Below are 16,241 nucleotides of genomic sequence, written 5' to 3'. Positions count from 1 at the left end.
GTTTTGGTAATTGTCAGGGGTGGAAGCAAATGTTTTTTTGGGTGAAAAGGTCAAATTTACATGAACATGGATGTAAATAATGCACACTCAGGTCTAAAAACCAACTAATTCTGGGTGAAATGTTGAGTAAACAAGTTCCAAAAGAAGAAAAAATTATAAATATAATACTTTTTAAAATTATATGGAATTGTGACTTGCACTGATCATATAGTTTACCGTATATACATGCATTAAATATAGGTATATTTAATAAGAAAAAAGAAAAAATGAAGTTGAGATCTGTGAGAAAACGAGGAAACAGATCATTACACACTGGTTAAAATACTGACAGGATGACCATGGACACTGAAGTCCGAAAAAATTAGTCATGCCCTTACCAAAACGACCTCTTTACTGATAATAATGATAATATCGTGTCGTGATCATTGTGATGACTTCAGAGTGTAGAGAGAGGTAGAGCGCAATGATGATGACAGGGAAGAATTATAAATACATATATATAGTAGACATAGAGGTGAGTGGGGGGAAAAAGCTAAAAGTGATGTGTGAATTAGAATAAAACAAATAATAATAAAACACACTGCTGGACATTTTTGTAAAACAAACAACAAACATTTGAAAAATAATTTGAATACCTTGTAAATTTAAAAGGTATTCAAATTCTGTTCTAATATATTAATATATTAGAACGTACACAAAAAGACCCTAGACAACTTACACTTCATCCCCAGATTGACTGATCACCCCCACCCTAGACTCCATGTATATTTTTTGGAAGCCTCACAGATGGTGTCCCGTTCACTACTTGCAAACTGTTAGCAGCATGTATCATTCACCAGCTAACTTTGCTGCTCTGTCAGAGATCGCTCACGGTTCCCGGAAAGCGTCATTAAAAAACAAAACAGAAAAAGTGCGCCTCTAGTCGCTGAGAGCATCCCACGCTCGTACCCATCTCGTGCGCAGAGTCCTACCCGCTAGCGTTTCTGTTTGTGCACATCAACTCAGCGGAGAGCAGGCTTCTCACCTTCGTGCGCGTTTCCAAATCAACTGCAGATATTTGGTCTTTTTTCTTCTTAATTTTATTATTATAATTTTTTGGAAGGGTTCCTCGTCTGCAGTTCCTGACATCACGCTGATGTTCTTCACTTCTGAGCTCTCCACCCAGTCAGCAGGGGAGCGCTGGACCAGAGACGCACAAGCAGGGGAGAGCAGGCTGATGTTAGCGGCTGTGGTGAGGCTCTGTCTGCCAGTTTAAAACTAAAGAAACAGCTAAGACTCGTTTAATGAACAATTGTGGCTGCTGCGCTCGGTTTAGAGACCATGGATGCGCTGCACGGCCGCTGACCTGGCGGGTTACTTGTTTTGTGAAGTGTGCGCAGGAATAGATGCTTCACTTGATTGAGCCCAGATGATTTTTTTTTGCAAGGTAATGGCAGGTCGTTAGCAGCTTGCTTTCAGTTTTCTCGGAGTTGGTGTGTGTGCGTGTGTGTGTGATTACTTCTCTGCACCCCTCTGATTACTTCTTACACCTGACTGTTAACAATGATCGCCGGAGGTCCCGTTTCAGCGCGACTCGCTTACACAACATCTACTGTGCATGTGCATCTCGTCTTGTGCGGCCGCGACTTTATTTGCAGATAACTTTTGAACCTGAACTCAAACTCAGGCTGTGGACTAGTTTCAGTCGGACTATGACTTGGTCCAAACTTTGCTCTGCGCTCCTGCGGATGATCCAGTGAAACGTGCCAAGTTGTCTGTAGTTTAATCGCGACAGCCTTGAGATGTTAGGAAGTCCATCAAACAACGGCGGCATCAGGATGCTGGCGCCTCCGGCTCCAAACGACGAGAGGCGGGTAGAGTTTGTGGCTCTCACCGCCGTCCAGACGGAGAGAAGCGAGCCGTCCACTCCGGAGCGCGGACACCCGTCTCACCGCACGGGTCTGCTGGGCACCCCGCTGCCTGGACCGCCCGGACCTCGGGCCAACATGTCCGCTTCAAGCAAGCGCTACAGAAAGTTTCAAAACTGCCTGTACAACGTGCTAGAAAGACCAAGAGGATGGGCATTCATCTACCATGCATTCATGTAAGTGTGTCATGGCTTTAATTTTGTGTTAGTGTGAACATCCCTAAAACATTAAACTATAACTTTATAAAAGTTTGGAAAAAGAAGGAAATGTTGGACTTCCCAATCCAGCCTTTTGGTCTCTGCATGCCAGCAGTTATTAGATAAATTTCCCAATTAGCCAACAGAGTTGCTTATGCCGCAATTAGCCTGGTCATATGCCATACATCATCTCAACATGGGGTCTGCTGTTCAATTTCCCCTTGTCTCTGTCTCATTAAATCATCAGGGGGACTTATGATGTTAAATTTAATTTGCTCAAATCCACATGGGGGAATTTTTATTTTATTTTTTAAATCATAGTCCTTTTGTAAACACTTTGATGTCTGTCTGAAGTTTGTTTTTTGTAGGTTTACATGCTTCACTCAAGGCGCTGAAAAGTAAAAGTGTGGATTATGATGATAATGATTAATAAATTTTAAAAAAGCTCTATTAAGAAATAGAAACTCTCCTCACCGGTGAAGTAAGAACTCATTCTGAACCCTAACACCGGAAGCCTAAAGATGAGTTCTACAATTAAAAGCGTGTACTAAACATAGATGTGAAACTAAAGCAACTCTCCTGCTGCAGAAAGTATTAAGTCAGGGCTTTTAAAGGAGCCTGTATGGCCTTATGTTCAAGAATGTATATACAACATGTAAACACGGGGAGAGTATGAGCTCACTGCTGGTGGTGCCGGTCCCCTCTGACACACCAGGAACTTAAGAGTAGTATGTGAGACATAAGTCATTCATTATATCAAGACATAAAACCCAACTGTCTGGTTTTTACCCTCTTCACGTCTCTTCAATTTAAATTCAAAGCTGCATATATATGTTAGCCTAAACGTCTCACTATATTTGAGCGTCTTTTTAAGTCAAGCATAGGGCAGCTGTGCACCGGCACCTGTCTCCCAGCTGTGTCTGCGGCTGGCATGTAGTGGACAGAGCTTTATGTATGGGAGCTCCTCGGACCGGGTCGTGCTTTCTGCGTCGTTGTTTAGAAGAGTGCAGCTGTCTGCCTGCCGGTGCCATCATGTGTTTATAACAGAGGGAAATCCCACTTCAGGGCAGTGATTCTCACATGTTCACATCCTATACTGCAGCGGTCCCCAACCTTTTTTGCGCCACGGACCGGTTTATGCCCGACAGTATTTTCACGGACCGGCCTTTAAGGTGTCGCAGATAAATACAACAAAATAAAACTAGTACCGGTACCAAAAAAAAAAGAAGATTTATTCATAACACACGTGAAAAGACCCAGGAAAACAGAGTTAACGATAAAAACGATAACAAAATAACGCTTAAAACCGATAAAAACCCTGAAAACCATACATTTCACACCTGAGCCTCAACTCTCGCGGCCCGGTACCAAACGACTCACGGACCGGTACCGGTCTGAGGCCCGGGGGTTGGGGACCGCTCCTATACTGTCTGTATATTAACAAGAGCACGTCAGTAAATGCTACAGCCCCACTTTAACCCACTTCACTTTTCTCCAGTTGTTTCTTCTTATGCCATTGCTACAGGACTGTGAGCATGCATTTCCAGCACACACGGGACTACGTGTCATGCACCTCTTCCACCTGATGTGTTACTCATTAAGAGCGATGGCCTTTACAGGGTGGCAGCCTGTGACATTCTCCTTGACATTACTGGGGTGTTGGAGCGAATCGCGGCTCTGCCATTGTTGTTAGTTCTCTGTTAGAGAGGCAAAGCATGCACTCGGAGGTGCCCAGATCGAGTATCAGATGTCACGGCCTCAAAGCTGATTTTGGAAGCGAGTTGCTCCTGTGGCGGCCTATTTTACGTTGACTGCAGAATGTACCTGAGAATAAAATGTGCAAAGCTTTTCAAGAAGCCTTGCACTAAGACGTGAAATATATTTGCTGCACATATGTCTACCTGAGCGCATCATTCCCACGGTACTTCATCCGTCTCAGCTGGGCATTTATTTTGATTAATTACATGTGTGTTGCTCTCCAAGAGGATAACTGTGTGAAGAAAACTCTTTGTACGAAGAAGCTCAATTAAGGCTGTGTTGATCTGTTGTAATTAAATTGAGCTATACACTGCTGTGTAGGGTGCTGTGCTAACTTTCCCTTGATCCTTTAATTAATCCTGTGTTGTAACAGGGGACCCTGGAACAGATGTGTTGCTTAGAGGGCCTCTCTTTGCAGCTGTTGGAGTGTGCATGGAAAAGCATTGAAGCAGGTCTCCACTGTAATGACTCCTCACATGAAGTCCCACAAGTTCCTCACCTCTGTTTGTCAAATCTGCGAACACACACACACAGAGATTTTTCTCTTTAAATCTTGCCTTTTAAAGGTTTTGGTTACAGTGTTGTAAATGTCTGGATCTTGAGTGTGTGGGATGGAGAAAACATTTCTCACACTCTCCTGCAGGTGTAACAGCTGCTGATTCAGAGCTGACAAAAAGTTCTCTTCTACTCTCCATCCTTTGCTCTCCTGCTCTATTATCCCATCAAATCTCTTTTTTTTGTGCTTACCAATAAAATAAAAAAAGGGCGTTGAGGCAGGAATTTGTTAAAAGAGATTATAGCGTTCATGGAAAGTTCTGTAATAAACACAGAGAGAGTTCCTTTGCTCGTAAACTTGGTCGGTTGTGTAGACGGCAGACAGGTTCTTGCAGAGGCTCTGGTTCAAATGGTGAGTGGAGCCTTTGAACCGTGTTAAGTTTGGCGTGCCCTTTGATAGCCTTTCCCTTACTCACTGTCAAAGCTGAAGACCTCTTTGACACCTTTGAGTCCCACAGCTTTATTTCAGCTGCAATAAATCTATAGCGGCAGCTGTTATGGTGTTTAACTCTGTTACAGACCAGCTGCCTGACAAGAAGCCTATTCGTTAATACTGTCACTAATGATTATTTTTCTTATTAATTAGCCTGTAAGATTTTCAAAAAAATTGCTTATTTTGCTAAAATTGTGTAAATGTCCCATCACAGTTTCCCAGAAAACAGGGAGATATTTTAGCCAGCGCCAACACATGAGGTCTGTTAGTGCTGCGGAACCCAGTGTTACATATATGTGATTTTCTTCTTGGGGATTAAGGCACTTATCGCTGACATATGACTCATTAGGGCAAAATGACTTTCATTTGAATTGTAGAAACTCTCTTTTTGCCTTACGTAATATGTAAGCCATACAAGGCCCGCTTGCATGTTTTCACATCTGCACGTTTTTTGTTTTTCTAGCAAAATATACATAAATGGAAAGTGGCTCAAGACTTTTGCACAGTTCTGTGCTCGATCTTAAGTTTATGGTTTGGTGCAGTATTCGGACTTCATTCTTAATATACAGAAAGAGTGTGTGAGGATGGACGGGAAAAAGAGACTGAGCATTGGCCAGCCAGAGTGATTGATTGGCTCGAAGGAGGGCAAAAATATACCGGTCATGTATTATTGATGTCCTATAGTGAAGGAGCAGAAATGTGCAGGAAAAATATCACATGGAGGTTTTGGTTTGAGCTTGTGCTTCTATGAAGACCTCTTTGCAAACGCTCTGTGTAGGACTATTAGCAGGTTAAAAGACACTTTCTCCTCTCTTTTCTGGCTTTGCTCAAGTGCACTCTGTGAAAACAGTAATACAATACCTTTTGTTGCTCTGCAGATGCTTTGTCAAGTCCTAGAAACAAAACAAACCCTGATGAAGTCAAAGGGGAATCACCAGGCTTATTTTAGCAGTCATCTGCAGGATAAAAATGACCTCTAAATATGTAACTCATATTTAAGTCCACCTGCCTTTCTTCTTTGCTCCCAACCTAATTACAATAACTGCTTGAAAGCCTTTTTTTATTTGTAAAGATGAAAAGATGTCAAATTTCCACACTAGCTTTCAAAATATCCAGTCAAGCACACAAAGTGAAGGTGTGGACTTTACTAACAAGGAAAGACAGGTGAAAGAAATTATGGAGAAGTACTCGTAGGCCTTTCAAAGGCTCTCTTTCAAAGGCCTCTCCTGCTTTACCGTTCCTTTAAAAAAAAAAATTGAATCCTTTTAAGATGACTTTCTTCTAACCCACATTACATTACATCTGAAAGGAGCTCACTTTACTCTTGCAAATGTTAATGTTTCTAAAGAAATGATCGTTAATCTATCAGATCTGTAAACAATCATTTCCAAAGCAAGCTTAATCTTTGTCAGATGAACCACTGAGACTCCACGCCATGTATGAATATCTTTACTTCAACCTTTTATGGCACAAGCATCAGTGATGGTGTGTGTTTATGAAAGCTTGAGCCTAAAGCCACATTATTTATAGATGTTAAGGGAGATACGGCCTAATGCTCTCCATAACCTCTCCACCGATGTTTACCCAGAGCGCCTGTGTGGCTATAGTTAATTTTTCACACATCTTATCTGTAAACAGAGCAGCTCCACACTGAATGTATCTCGCAAGCTTTTTCAACTAAAGGTGAATTGCCTTTGTGACATTATTAAACTCATTTAGCTCAGACAGCTTGTTGATTGAATGTGCTCCCTCTATCCGTCGACTCTTGCAGTTTTGCCTCCTTCTGAAGCCACTTTGAGCCAGCTAATCTACTTTCTCACCTGGCTCAGGGAAACCGTGTGGTCTTTTTTCCCCCCCAGGTTTTCAACCACGCGACACAAAATCCGCTAAAATCGCCGCCCTCTGCCGTCCTCCAAAGAGCCACTGACGCGTTTGATGCTGGACCTTTTTTTATTATTAATAGTTTGAGTAATGCTGGAAAATTGCTTTTTGTAGGTTGTTTGCATTTTTAGCTTGCACACAAAAGTGTTTTTATTGATGACTAAGGAAGAGAGAAAGAAAGGTGAGAGGGAAGTCTCACCAGAGTGAAGTGCCATTGTGAAATGGTGTGGGGAGAGAGCTACGCTGCACTTTTAACCTGCTCGGGGCTGCAGATTAGATGCTTGGTGTTCATTTAGTGCTGCTTTTGTTTTAATCTGTTCACCTCAGCAAGGTGTGCAAATTCTGCTCCATTAGGAATATCTGTATAAGGATCTAATATAAGAATTTCTCCTCCTTCACTCTGTCCGTGTCTCCTTTCATACTTCCCTTTATTCCTGTGCCAACAACATCTTATTTGCGGCACTGGCCTGTCTACTAAACAACTTCCCCTCCCTCACGTCTTCATCATCTCCTTTCCTCCTTTCTGTGTATGCTTAAATGGGAAGGATACATATGTAAATACATAAATGCGAGTCAATAATTCTAGACATTTGTCAGTTAATTAATCAAACTTCTTGTGTTTATAACTGGCTTCCTGTCTCATGTGACAGCTTAATCTTTTTCTTTAACACGATAAACTAAAAGTGATTATCTTTTGGATTTTGGCCAGACTGGAAATGATGATTTTCTCTATTTTCTGACATTTTACAAAAAGAATCATAATCTGATTGCCACTCGAATCATTCGAACGGCGAAATTTGTCACCTTTTAGCAAAGCATGGGTGGCGTGGGGGTGGCGTGATTTTGAAACCTGCATCGATGATGTATGAAGGTGAGGCTTTCTTCTTGTATTGTTTTCTGTCTTGTGTTTAGACTCTGGCCCCCCTAAAACACGGCTTCTGCTGTGCTTCCCTGAAAGAGCATCTTTTGCATTTCCTCTGATTTGATTGAAGGAGGAACCAAAAGCCATCTGAGCTGCTAATCAGATTAAGCCCAGAGTAACTTCATTGGGCAGGAACTCGGAGAACATGATTTCGTCTGCTTTGTGTTCTTGATATTTTTAAGGCTGTTTTGGGGAAATGCAAGTGGTCATTTCAACTGGAGATCAGTCTGATCTGGTGTGGCCTGGCTAAGAACAACAGTTTGTCATCTGGACTGTTTAAAGAAGATATTGTGCCTTATACATGAGAAGCTGTAATCAAAACATCAGTCCTGCATTTGCAAAGTTGTCATTTCTGCAGGCCTCCAAATCTGCTGTGAGAGGTAAACCATCAAAATATTTTAGTGAATTCAAGCTTCCTGTTTTTTTTTTGTCCATAGCTACAGAATAACATAGCACCAGATATTTACCATAGAAAAAAAGGCCTTAGCTCAAGCAGTTTTCTGGATAATGGATTTTTAAATTGGCCCCTCACAAATGATGATAGAAAAACATCTAAAAACAGCCCTTCATTCTTCCCTTGAAATACATAGAAAGCTAACAGACAGACTCAAATTGTCAAGGCTTCCTCTCAGATCTGAATTCCTGTTAAGGAATAATGCATATTTTCATTTTTTTCAGGTGAATCCTCGATGGCCATATTTAAAATTTTTATTTTGATGAATTGAGATGGAACAATCCACGTGACACTGAAAGAACGTGCTGCCGCGTTACTGTTGACCTTTCATGCTTTAAAGGTTACGAGGTCTTCCCCAGCCCTTTTACACCTAGCCCACGTGGACCTCGGCTTCTCTGAAGTTCTCCCGTCATGTGTCCTGACGTCTCTTTCAAAGGCCTGCCACATTCCGGAGCAACTGCTTTAACATCCTTGGGTTTATTTTTCCACCGAGCGGCTGGGTACCCACTGACAGCAGCAGCGTGCGACAGAGGGCAAGAAGGCGGAAGAAGCAGGAGAGAGATTCATTCTGGTTTCTAAGGATGAATGCTAATAATGATAATGTGATACTATATTGATCCCTGTAGGAAAATTCTGTTTCCCCTTGTCCCCTACTTCAACAGCTACAGCTGGCTGAGGTATAAAATGTTGCTCAAGGACAATGCCAGTTTGGCAGATGCTTGCTGTTGGTGACTGATATGCTAAAGGTTGGCTCGAAAAATATGAGAGGACACACAGTGCATACCCCCAAAACAGCTGAAATGAATAAAAATAAAACACCCGTGCTTTGGAGAGTCAGAGAAAGACGTTGGTGTTCATAGCCTGATCGTCCTTCAGAGGAAGAAAGAGCTTGTATCAGGACATGTGATTAGTGTCTGTGTGGAGGTAGAAACAGGAAAAGTGGAAGGCAGTGAGGTGGAGAGAGAGGAAAGTGGAGGTTAGTTGCTGTATTAATTTCTCCTTTCGGGGCAAAATGTGTCTCCCCTGGGGACGGGACTGTCTGTCCTGGGATGGCCGATCAGGAGTCAGATTTCCCTCCAATAACCAGCCCTGCTCCCTGTGCTCACTTCCACCAAGGAGCAGGACAAGTGCAAATACACACACACACACACACACACACACACCACGCACACACACACATACCATTATGGTCAGTGGGAAAACAAACTACTGCTGCTTATTTACTCAGCAGTGCAAAACATGTCAAAATACTGAAGGTGAAATCCAACACACACACACACACACACAGCAGAGACCTTGAGCCACCAACACTGATTTTGTTTTATTCTCTTGGAGATAACTGACGAGTAGGGGTGTTGACACCATCTAATCTGCTGTAATCTGTGTTTATGTAATGTTATTGCCACGGAAGCGTGCCAGGAATACTGTAGCATTTAGACAGGAGGATTCTGAGGGGAATACCAAGAGTTTATTTTGATTATTCAAGACCCTCTAAACACTCCAGTTCTGCTTTGACAGCCAGGAAAATCCAAAGACGGCTTCCTAGCTCCAGTTTGCTGTATGTCTCAGTACACAATGAAATTACTGTTACTGTATAGTAACAGTAATTTCTGCAGAGGTGGTGAATCTGCACAAGTAGACATATTACCAGAGCTGCAAATACTGACAAATTGATATGTCATTTTACTGTAGCTGTTATTCAAACCAAAATGCAGTAGGTGGCGGGGGCAGGGGTGTTTGAGCAGTTGTCTGGGATTGTTGTTACCCCTGTGTAGGGGGATACTTTGTAATCTGTAGTCACTGAATTCAAAACACACCACTCCTACTTCTTAGGATGATCGTCAGTGTAAATGTAACTATTTTAATTGAAACATGAATATTAGATTACCGCTAAGAGCAAGTCTTCTTTTAAAATAAATGTTGGTGCCTAATAAATAACAGTGTTCCTCTTTCTTTATGTGCAGATACATTTCTATGCACACATTGAAGTTAAGTGGGCTAGCTTCAGTTTGATTTCCACATTCCATCACATGTATGATAAGTTAATTATTAGATGTCAGATTACTCACTTGAAGGGCGTATGTGGAAAAAGCTGAAGCCACACTTAAACAAACACGTCAACAGACAAGTGACAAAGTCGTTACGAGACTTTAATAATTTAATTGTGATTTGCATTAGATTTAAACATAGTTTTTTCTCTTTCACCCAGCACCTCCATGTTCTCTGAGCCTCGTTCTCATTTTGCCCTGATTTTAATTAACGCTGCACGCCACCGGTTTCTAATTCAACCAGCCATGTGAAAGCTGCTCTCTAAAATCACCTGCCGTTATCCACTGAATATACTTACTTTAAATATGTTTGTGCACAAAAGCACCGCACACCTTCTACGCAGCGACAGTCCCAGCTTGCTCAGTGTGTGAACGCGGACCCAAGTTCGGGGTGATTTTCACTTGCGACTGCAAGTCCTGGCGATTTCAGTGAATGCAGTGAGCAGGTTGAATGTGTCCGTAAAGGTATTCGGTGCGAGTGTTTAGAGTGCTTAGGAAGCAGGGTCTGTGTGTCGCCAGCAGCTGCGAAGACCATAAAGCAAGTCGAAAATAAATCAATAGCTTTAGCCATTATCTCTCGGCAGCACACTTAAAGCCTTAGCCTAATGGGTGGCTGTACCAGCGCACCACAGATGATCAGCAGATGCTGAATAATGTGGAAACTAACTGTAGCTAACCGCTGATAAGAGATTAACATGTTAATCTATATAAAATGTGGAATTGCCCGTGTCTCCTTATCTTATTTACTGAATTAATTTCAGCAGCACTGAGGCATTCATGGATAAGTGAAGGCAGATAGGGGTGAGGACTTTAACTGCTGGCGAGGGAGCAACCCAGCCTCATAGAGGTTTTTGAAATAGACTTTAAATCTGTTGTTTCATATTTCTGGACGTGAACTTCCCAGTTTTTTTATTTTGCTGGGCACAAATTTCCCCTCCTTATTTCTGTGGCCCATAACATATATTTATATCTGACCGGTCTCCTGGTTTGTGTCCATACACACAAAATGAATATTTCCATTTTTGAAGGATGAATGAGTCTGCATTTAGAGGCTCATTGCATTTGTGGGTGGCGTGAAAGCTTTCACTGTTCACACTGGAGACTGCTGTGTGAGTCCTACAGAGGACAGAGTTTTACATTTGCAATCCTTGCATCAAAATGATGTGATTAAACTTGCTTTAGGTTCAGATACAACGGCCAGTTGAGGAAAGTGTACACATCAAATATACGTCCTGTTAAATTCATTTGTCAATTTGCCATGAGACTGGACCAAAGGAAGTGAAAGGAAAATGTACAGCAAAAGCTTCTTGTTATACAACTCCAATTACATACATTACCTGTGGCCAACTTAAAGTGATCAATTAAACCAGCATGCTTGTGTTTGCACTGTGAGGACCCACGCAGGCACAGGGAAAACACGGAAACTCCCCACAGAAAGGCCAGCCGGCCGCTTCAAAGCAGGAACCGTCTTCTTGCGAGCCAGCAGTGCTCTCTTCACTGTGCTTCACAAATTTAATATGTTTTATTTCATATTTAAAGTCAGAATTTTCTGATTTCTATAATCTGCTAATGACTGAAATAATCAAAAACACGAGATTAAGCGGAAAATAAAAATAAATAGAAAATTGGCAAATGATTTATAAGTGAATTATCATGTCAATTCAAAATCATAAAATATAATAAAGTGGTCCTTATCAAACAGAATACTGAATAAAGCTCTCACGCGTTCTCGTTCATGATGTGCATCCCTGCACAGAAGAGATGGATGGATGTCTCATGGATGCAATTCGGTCGCAAGCATCTTCGGGATATCACGCCATGTCTCTCTGGGTGCTGGTGTTAGATTTTAGCCTCTCTCCACGTGTTTGTAACTTGAACCAATCAGGCATAACCTGTAGTTTTCAGGACGCGGAGGCAGTGTAACTGTGCAGGCACGCCTGATTTGTATGTATGATTATAAAGGTGCTGTTGCTGTTTGGGATGAACTTGGCCTTTCTTTTTCTCTCCCCTCTCTTCTCATTCTGCTCTGTCTCTTGTAAAGGCTGGGATAGCCCGTGTCTCTCTCTATATATATTTCTTTCTCCTGTTGACCTTGCCTGGCTGCACCCGCATGCACAGCCCAGCTTAAGAGTTGTTAAGATCATCTTAATTTATAATGGCAGTCACTATAAACATGTGAGGAAGCAGCACCATGGAGATGGAGCTCAAACAAAATCACAGTGTAAGACAGTATTTATAAGGCCTGCCTTGTGTGCAAAAAGCCGGGTATGTGTGTGTGTGTGTTTGCTCATGTGGTTGAAAGCACGTCCTGTCAGAAGAAGTCTTGATTGGCACTTTTGCAAGACGTGTGTGCATTCATGCAAGTGTGTGTTCATGGAGAGTGTGTGCGTGGGTTTGCCTGCACGTGTGTGTGTGTGAAGGCCTGGTTAGTGGTGCTATGGGCACACCATAAACAATAATCAAATGTTAACGAGGAAGCCATAATTACGCCATGCTGGCTGTCACTCTGGTGAGATTGTTTTCTTTTCCTCCATTACACCCTGCCACTGCTCTCAAATATCTTATTTGCAACTGCTTCCTTTGATCACAGCACCATTTTCTTTGTTTCCTGTTCAACGGTTACTTTTTCAGTTCCTGTTGTGATATATATGTGTTTCTCTTATCTTCGTCTCTTCATCAGCAAGTTTTGCTTCCGTTTTGTCATTTGGGCCTCTTCTCAGTTCCATATTATCTGTTTTTTTAACCTCTTTCTGCTCGTTACGCGCTACGTGAAGTGATTCTGTGTCAACAAGTCCCACTGTAAGCTGAGGAGGAGGGGAGAATTAGTCAGATTGCCCCTGTTTTCAAGCTCTTTGCCCCCACTCCACGACCCCACAAGCTATAGATGCTCTTCTGCATCTGCAGCTGCTTTCATGGCTTCTATCACCCCCTGATTCACTCCCTCCTTCTTTTCAGCAGTTGAAGGTAATGAATGATTATTGATGCCGCAAGATGTCAAAACATGTTTTCTCGCAAAAGGTTAAAAGCAAACATAAGCATAAAGCTGCCAAATCAAACTGTCCTCATTTTTGCATGTTTTGATGTCATGCAGGACTGACTGACTTGAAGTTTTTTTTCACACTTCCTTTGTACACACCCATGCATACACACACACATACACACACACACACACACACACACACACACACACACACACACACACACACACACACACACACACACACACACACACACACACACACACACACACACACACACACACACGGAAACAGTAAATCTGTCTCTACATGCATGCATGCGTGTGTGCGAGTGTGTGCGGACTCTCTGGTCTTGTCTTGGCCCCGAGATTAAAGCAATGTCAGCAAGTGTGTGATGAGACCTCACAGACGATGGCTAGCTCTTTTCCATTCTGGCTCTCCTTGTCTCGCTGTCTCTCGTCTGTCCAATCCATTATTCAGCCACCTCTTTCTGTCTCTTGTCTACTATTTTTTTCTCATTATCTTTCTCGCTGTCTGACTGATACTAACTCCTTGTGGTCAGCGCAGTTCCTCCTATCTTAATATATATTACTGTACTATATCTATTCTCCCTCTCCCATCCTCCGTGTCTTCTTAGCGCTCTCGCTGTCTCTTGCACACTCAATCATTTTGCCCTCCGACTGCCAGACCTTGTGGTTTCCTGTGATGTGCAAGCAGTGCGCCAGAGTTAACATTACTGAGGGGAGCAGGATGAATACGACACGAAGCTGTGCGATCAGAAATCCACACTAAGCTGTCAAATCTGTAAATGAATGTATGTAAAGATTTTCCATTTTTGCTCTATAATCACCTTTATAATTCTTATGTTACAAGATTTTTTAAATGACTCGTTCACAGGACCAGCAAAAGCACGATTTCACTGAAAGTGTTATGTTCTGATAAAATAAAACTGTAAAGAAAGAAAGAAACGTTAAAACTGCTGATGCGTGACGTCAGTAACAGTAATAGGTTTGTTACAGTGTAGCGTTCTGCTGGGAAGCTTTGGGTCCTGGCATCTATCTGGATGTTGCTTTGACATCTGCCACCCATCACTGTTGGAGACCGAACACACCTTCTTATTGTAAGGACAACCGCTTCCCCTGCAGGACAGTGTGCCCTGTCACACTGCAAAAAACAGTGCCAACCAAGCTCGAGAAACACAACAAAGAGTCAGAGGAGCCAAAGGGGCTGCCGTACACCACAGGACTCCCCCAGAAAATCACTTTCCAGTTCAGTTCAAGTGGTTCAAAGTTGTGTTTGGTAGCACTAGAGAACTGTAAATATTAAGCAGCTGGTTTTCTGCCTCATTGGTGTGCGAATATTCAACTGGGATAGCCCCTCAAGTCAGATTTCCAACTTGGTAGTTGGAGTAGGAGAAGAAACACCAGACCCATCTTCACAATCCAAGATGGCAGCAGTGCATGTAAACAGTAGTAAAACTGTAAAACTTTGTGCTGCCCGTGTGCAGAATTTGTGGCTCGCTCAATGATCCACACGTGGAACAATGACCAGGCTCTAGCCGTGAACGTGCTACAGCGGCGTGGTCCTTCCCAGTTCCAACATCTGACCTCCGAGGTAAATGGAACGCAGCGCTAAAGACAACATAAGTTAAGTGGCATCAGGCTGAGAACACTTGACCATCTCAGACTAAAGTAGAGAACTTTACATTGATGTGTTGGAGAATCAAGTTATTTGAGCGCCCATAAATAATATGCACTTATAGTTATATGCACACCCTACGGTGCCAGTATGTGTTCCCAGAAGCTGCAGAGGTTAAGTCGTTAAGCTCAGGGCAATTTTCATAACCTGAAATTATTTCTAAACATTAATGTAATGAATCCTGTTCTAATTTCATTCAAATTTGATTCAGCACAAATTATGTATGTAACATAAGCTTCACAGCTTACTATGCAGCCTCTTCACTGACTGTGCCATGCTTAGCAAAACTGGCACTGCACATAGTTACTGGTCCCAGTACAGAGATCTGTAGTGTCAGCAGTTTGAGGGAGAATCTGAAGGGACAACAGAGAAAGAAGAGCAACCTACCACGTCTGGGTGGCAGGAGAGCTGGAGTAATGTGGAGGTATGCTGAGGTTCAGTATAGGAATGAATAATGCAGATGAGAGTTATCTACTCCGCTATCATCTAATTGGCTGTAAGGAGTTAAAGAGGGGGAGCATGTGTAACTAAGAGGCTTGAAAGTGGTCCATTCTCAAGAGCAGGGGAGAGTGAACAAGTCAGAAAAAGATCAAAATTGAAAGTCACGGAGCAGCTACGGATAAAGTTACTCCAAACATAACTTTCTCGTATTTCTGTTTCAGCAGCATCACATAATCAGCCCTCTGTATTAACGTGAAGAGAAATGTTGAGTTTTGGAGTTTTTTACTTGTGTTTGCATTTCCATCCCAGCAACATGAAGGAGGGACTCTGTGTGTTGGACCCACAGTGGGAGCTTGATGACTGCTTTCCATCCTGCTTCATGTTTTTGTTAGTCTGTAGGGGGATGTGTGTCAGAGGGAAAAAAATAACACTACACTGCTCATAGTTTAGATAAATGTAAGAGAAAGTAAAAGAAAAAAAGTCTTTCTTTTTTTTTAAAAGTAGTGCACACATCCTGCCTTTGCTATATTCGTTCAACAAAGGTCAACAGTTTTCACAGAGTGGTTTTGGTGTTTATTTAATCAGCATCTGTTTACTCGAAGTAGTACAGTGAGGAGCGGTGCCCTTCGCCCTACAAGTATCACAGCCTGCACTCACTGTGCTCTTTTACCCACTGTCTCAGACTGTGATATTGCTCAGTGTACAATGAGAAATTATAACCAGCCTAGTGTTAAACTCTCAGTGTTGCCAAAGATGTTTGTAGCTAGTGGCGCAACTCAGGAAGTCGTTATGGAAAATGGCAAAGTCCCTGCAAATGTGTGGTGTGTCTGTGTGGAAAATAGCTTCACTGGAGGGTGATGTACTATAAGCCTTTTTCAAATGGCTCTGGACTCTGTCCTAAAATTACACATAGAGACACTGACAGTTACACAAAGCCACGCAGAGGCACACAAAGAAACATTCAGTGTG

General features: G+C 42.3%; 1 protein-coding gene across 6 annotated transcripts in view; it reads left to right on the top strand.

Annotated features, from left to right (window-relative positions):
- kcnq4 (potassium voltage-gated channel, KQT-like subfamily, member 4) overlaps positions 1-16,241 on the top strand; it is a 59,956-nt gene that overhangs the window by 7,097 nt on the left and 36,618 nt on the right. For 2 of the 6 annotated variants that reach the window (XM_006787774.3, XM_087835320.1), the window contains exon 1: positions 927-2,083. The exons of the other annotated variants lie outside the window; for them this stretch is intronic. In XM_006787774.3, coding sequence (XP_006787837.1) covers positions 1,782-2,083 — 302 coding nt within the window. In that variant the 5' untranslated portion in view covers positions 927-1,781. Of the gene's footprint in view, positions 1-926; positions 2,084-16,241 lie in introns of those variants that run through there. 6 annotated transcript variants of the gene reach the window in all.

This window comes from Neolamprologus brichardi, chromosome 22 (assembly GCF_056152115.1).
Source record: "Neolamprologus brichardi isolate AB-2024 chromosome 22, ASM5615211v1, whole genome shotgun sequence".
NCBI lineage: Eukaryota > Metazoa > Chordata > Actinopteri > Cichliformes > Cichlidae > Neolamprologus > Neolamprologus brichardi.
This window is presented reverse-complemented; position numbering and strand designations above follow the sequence as displayed.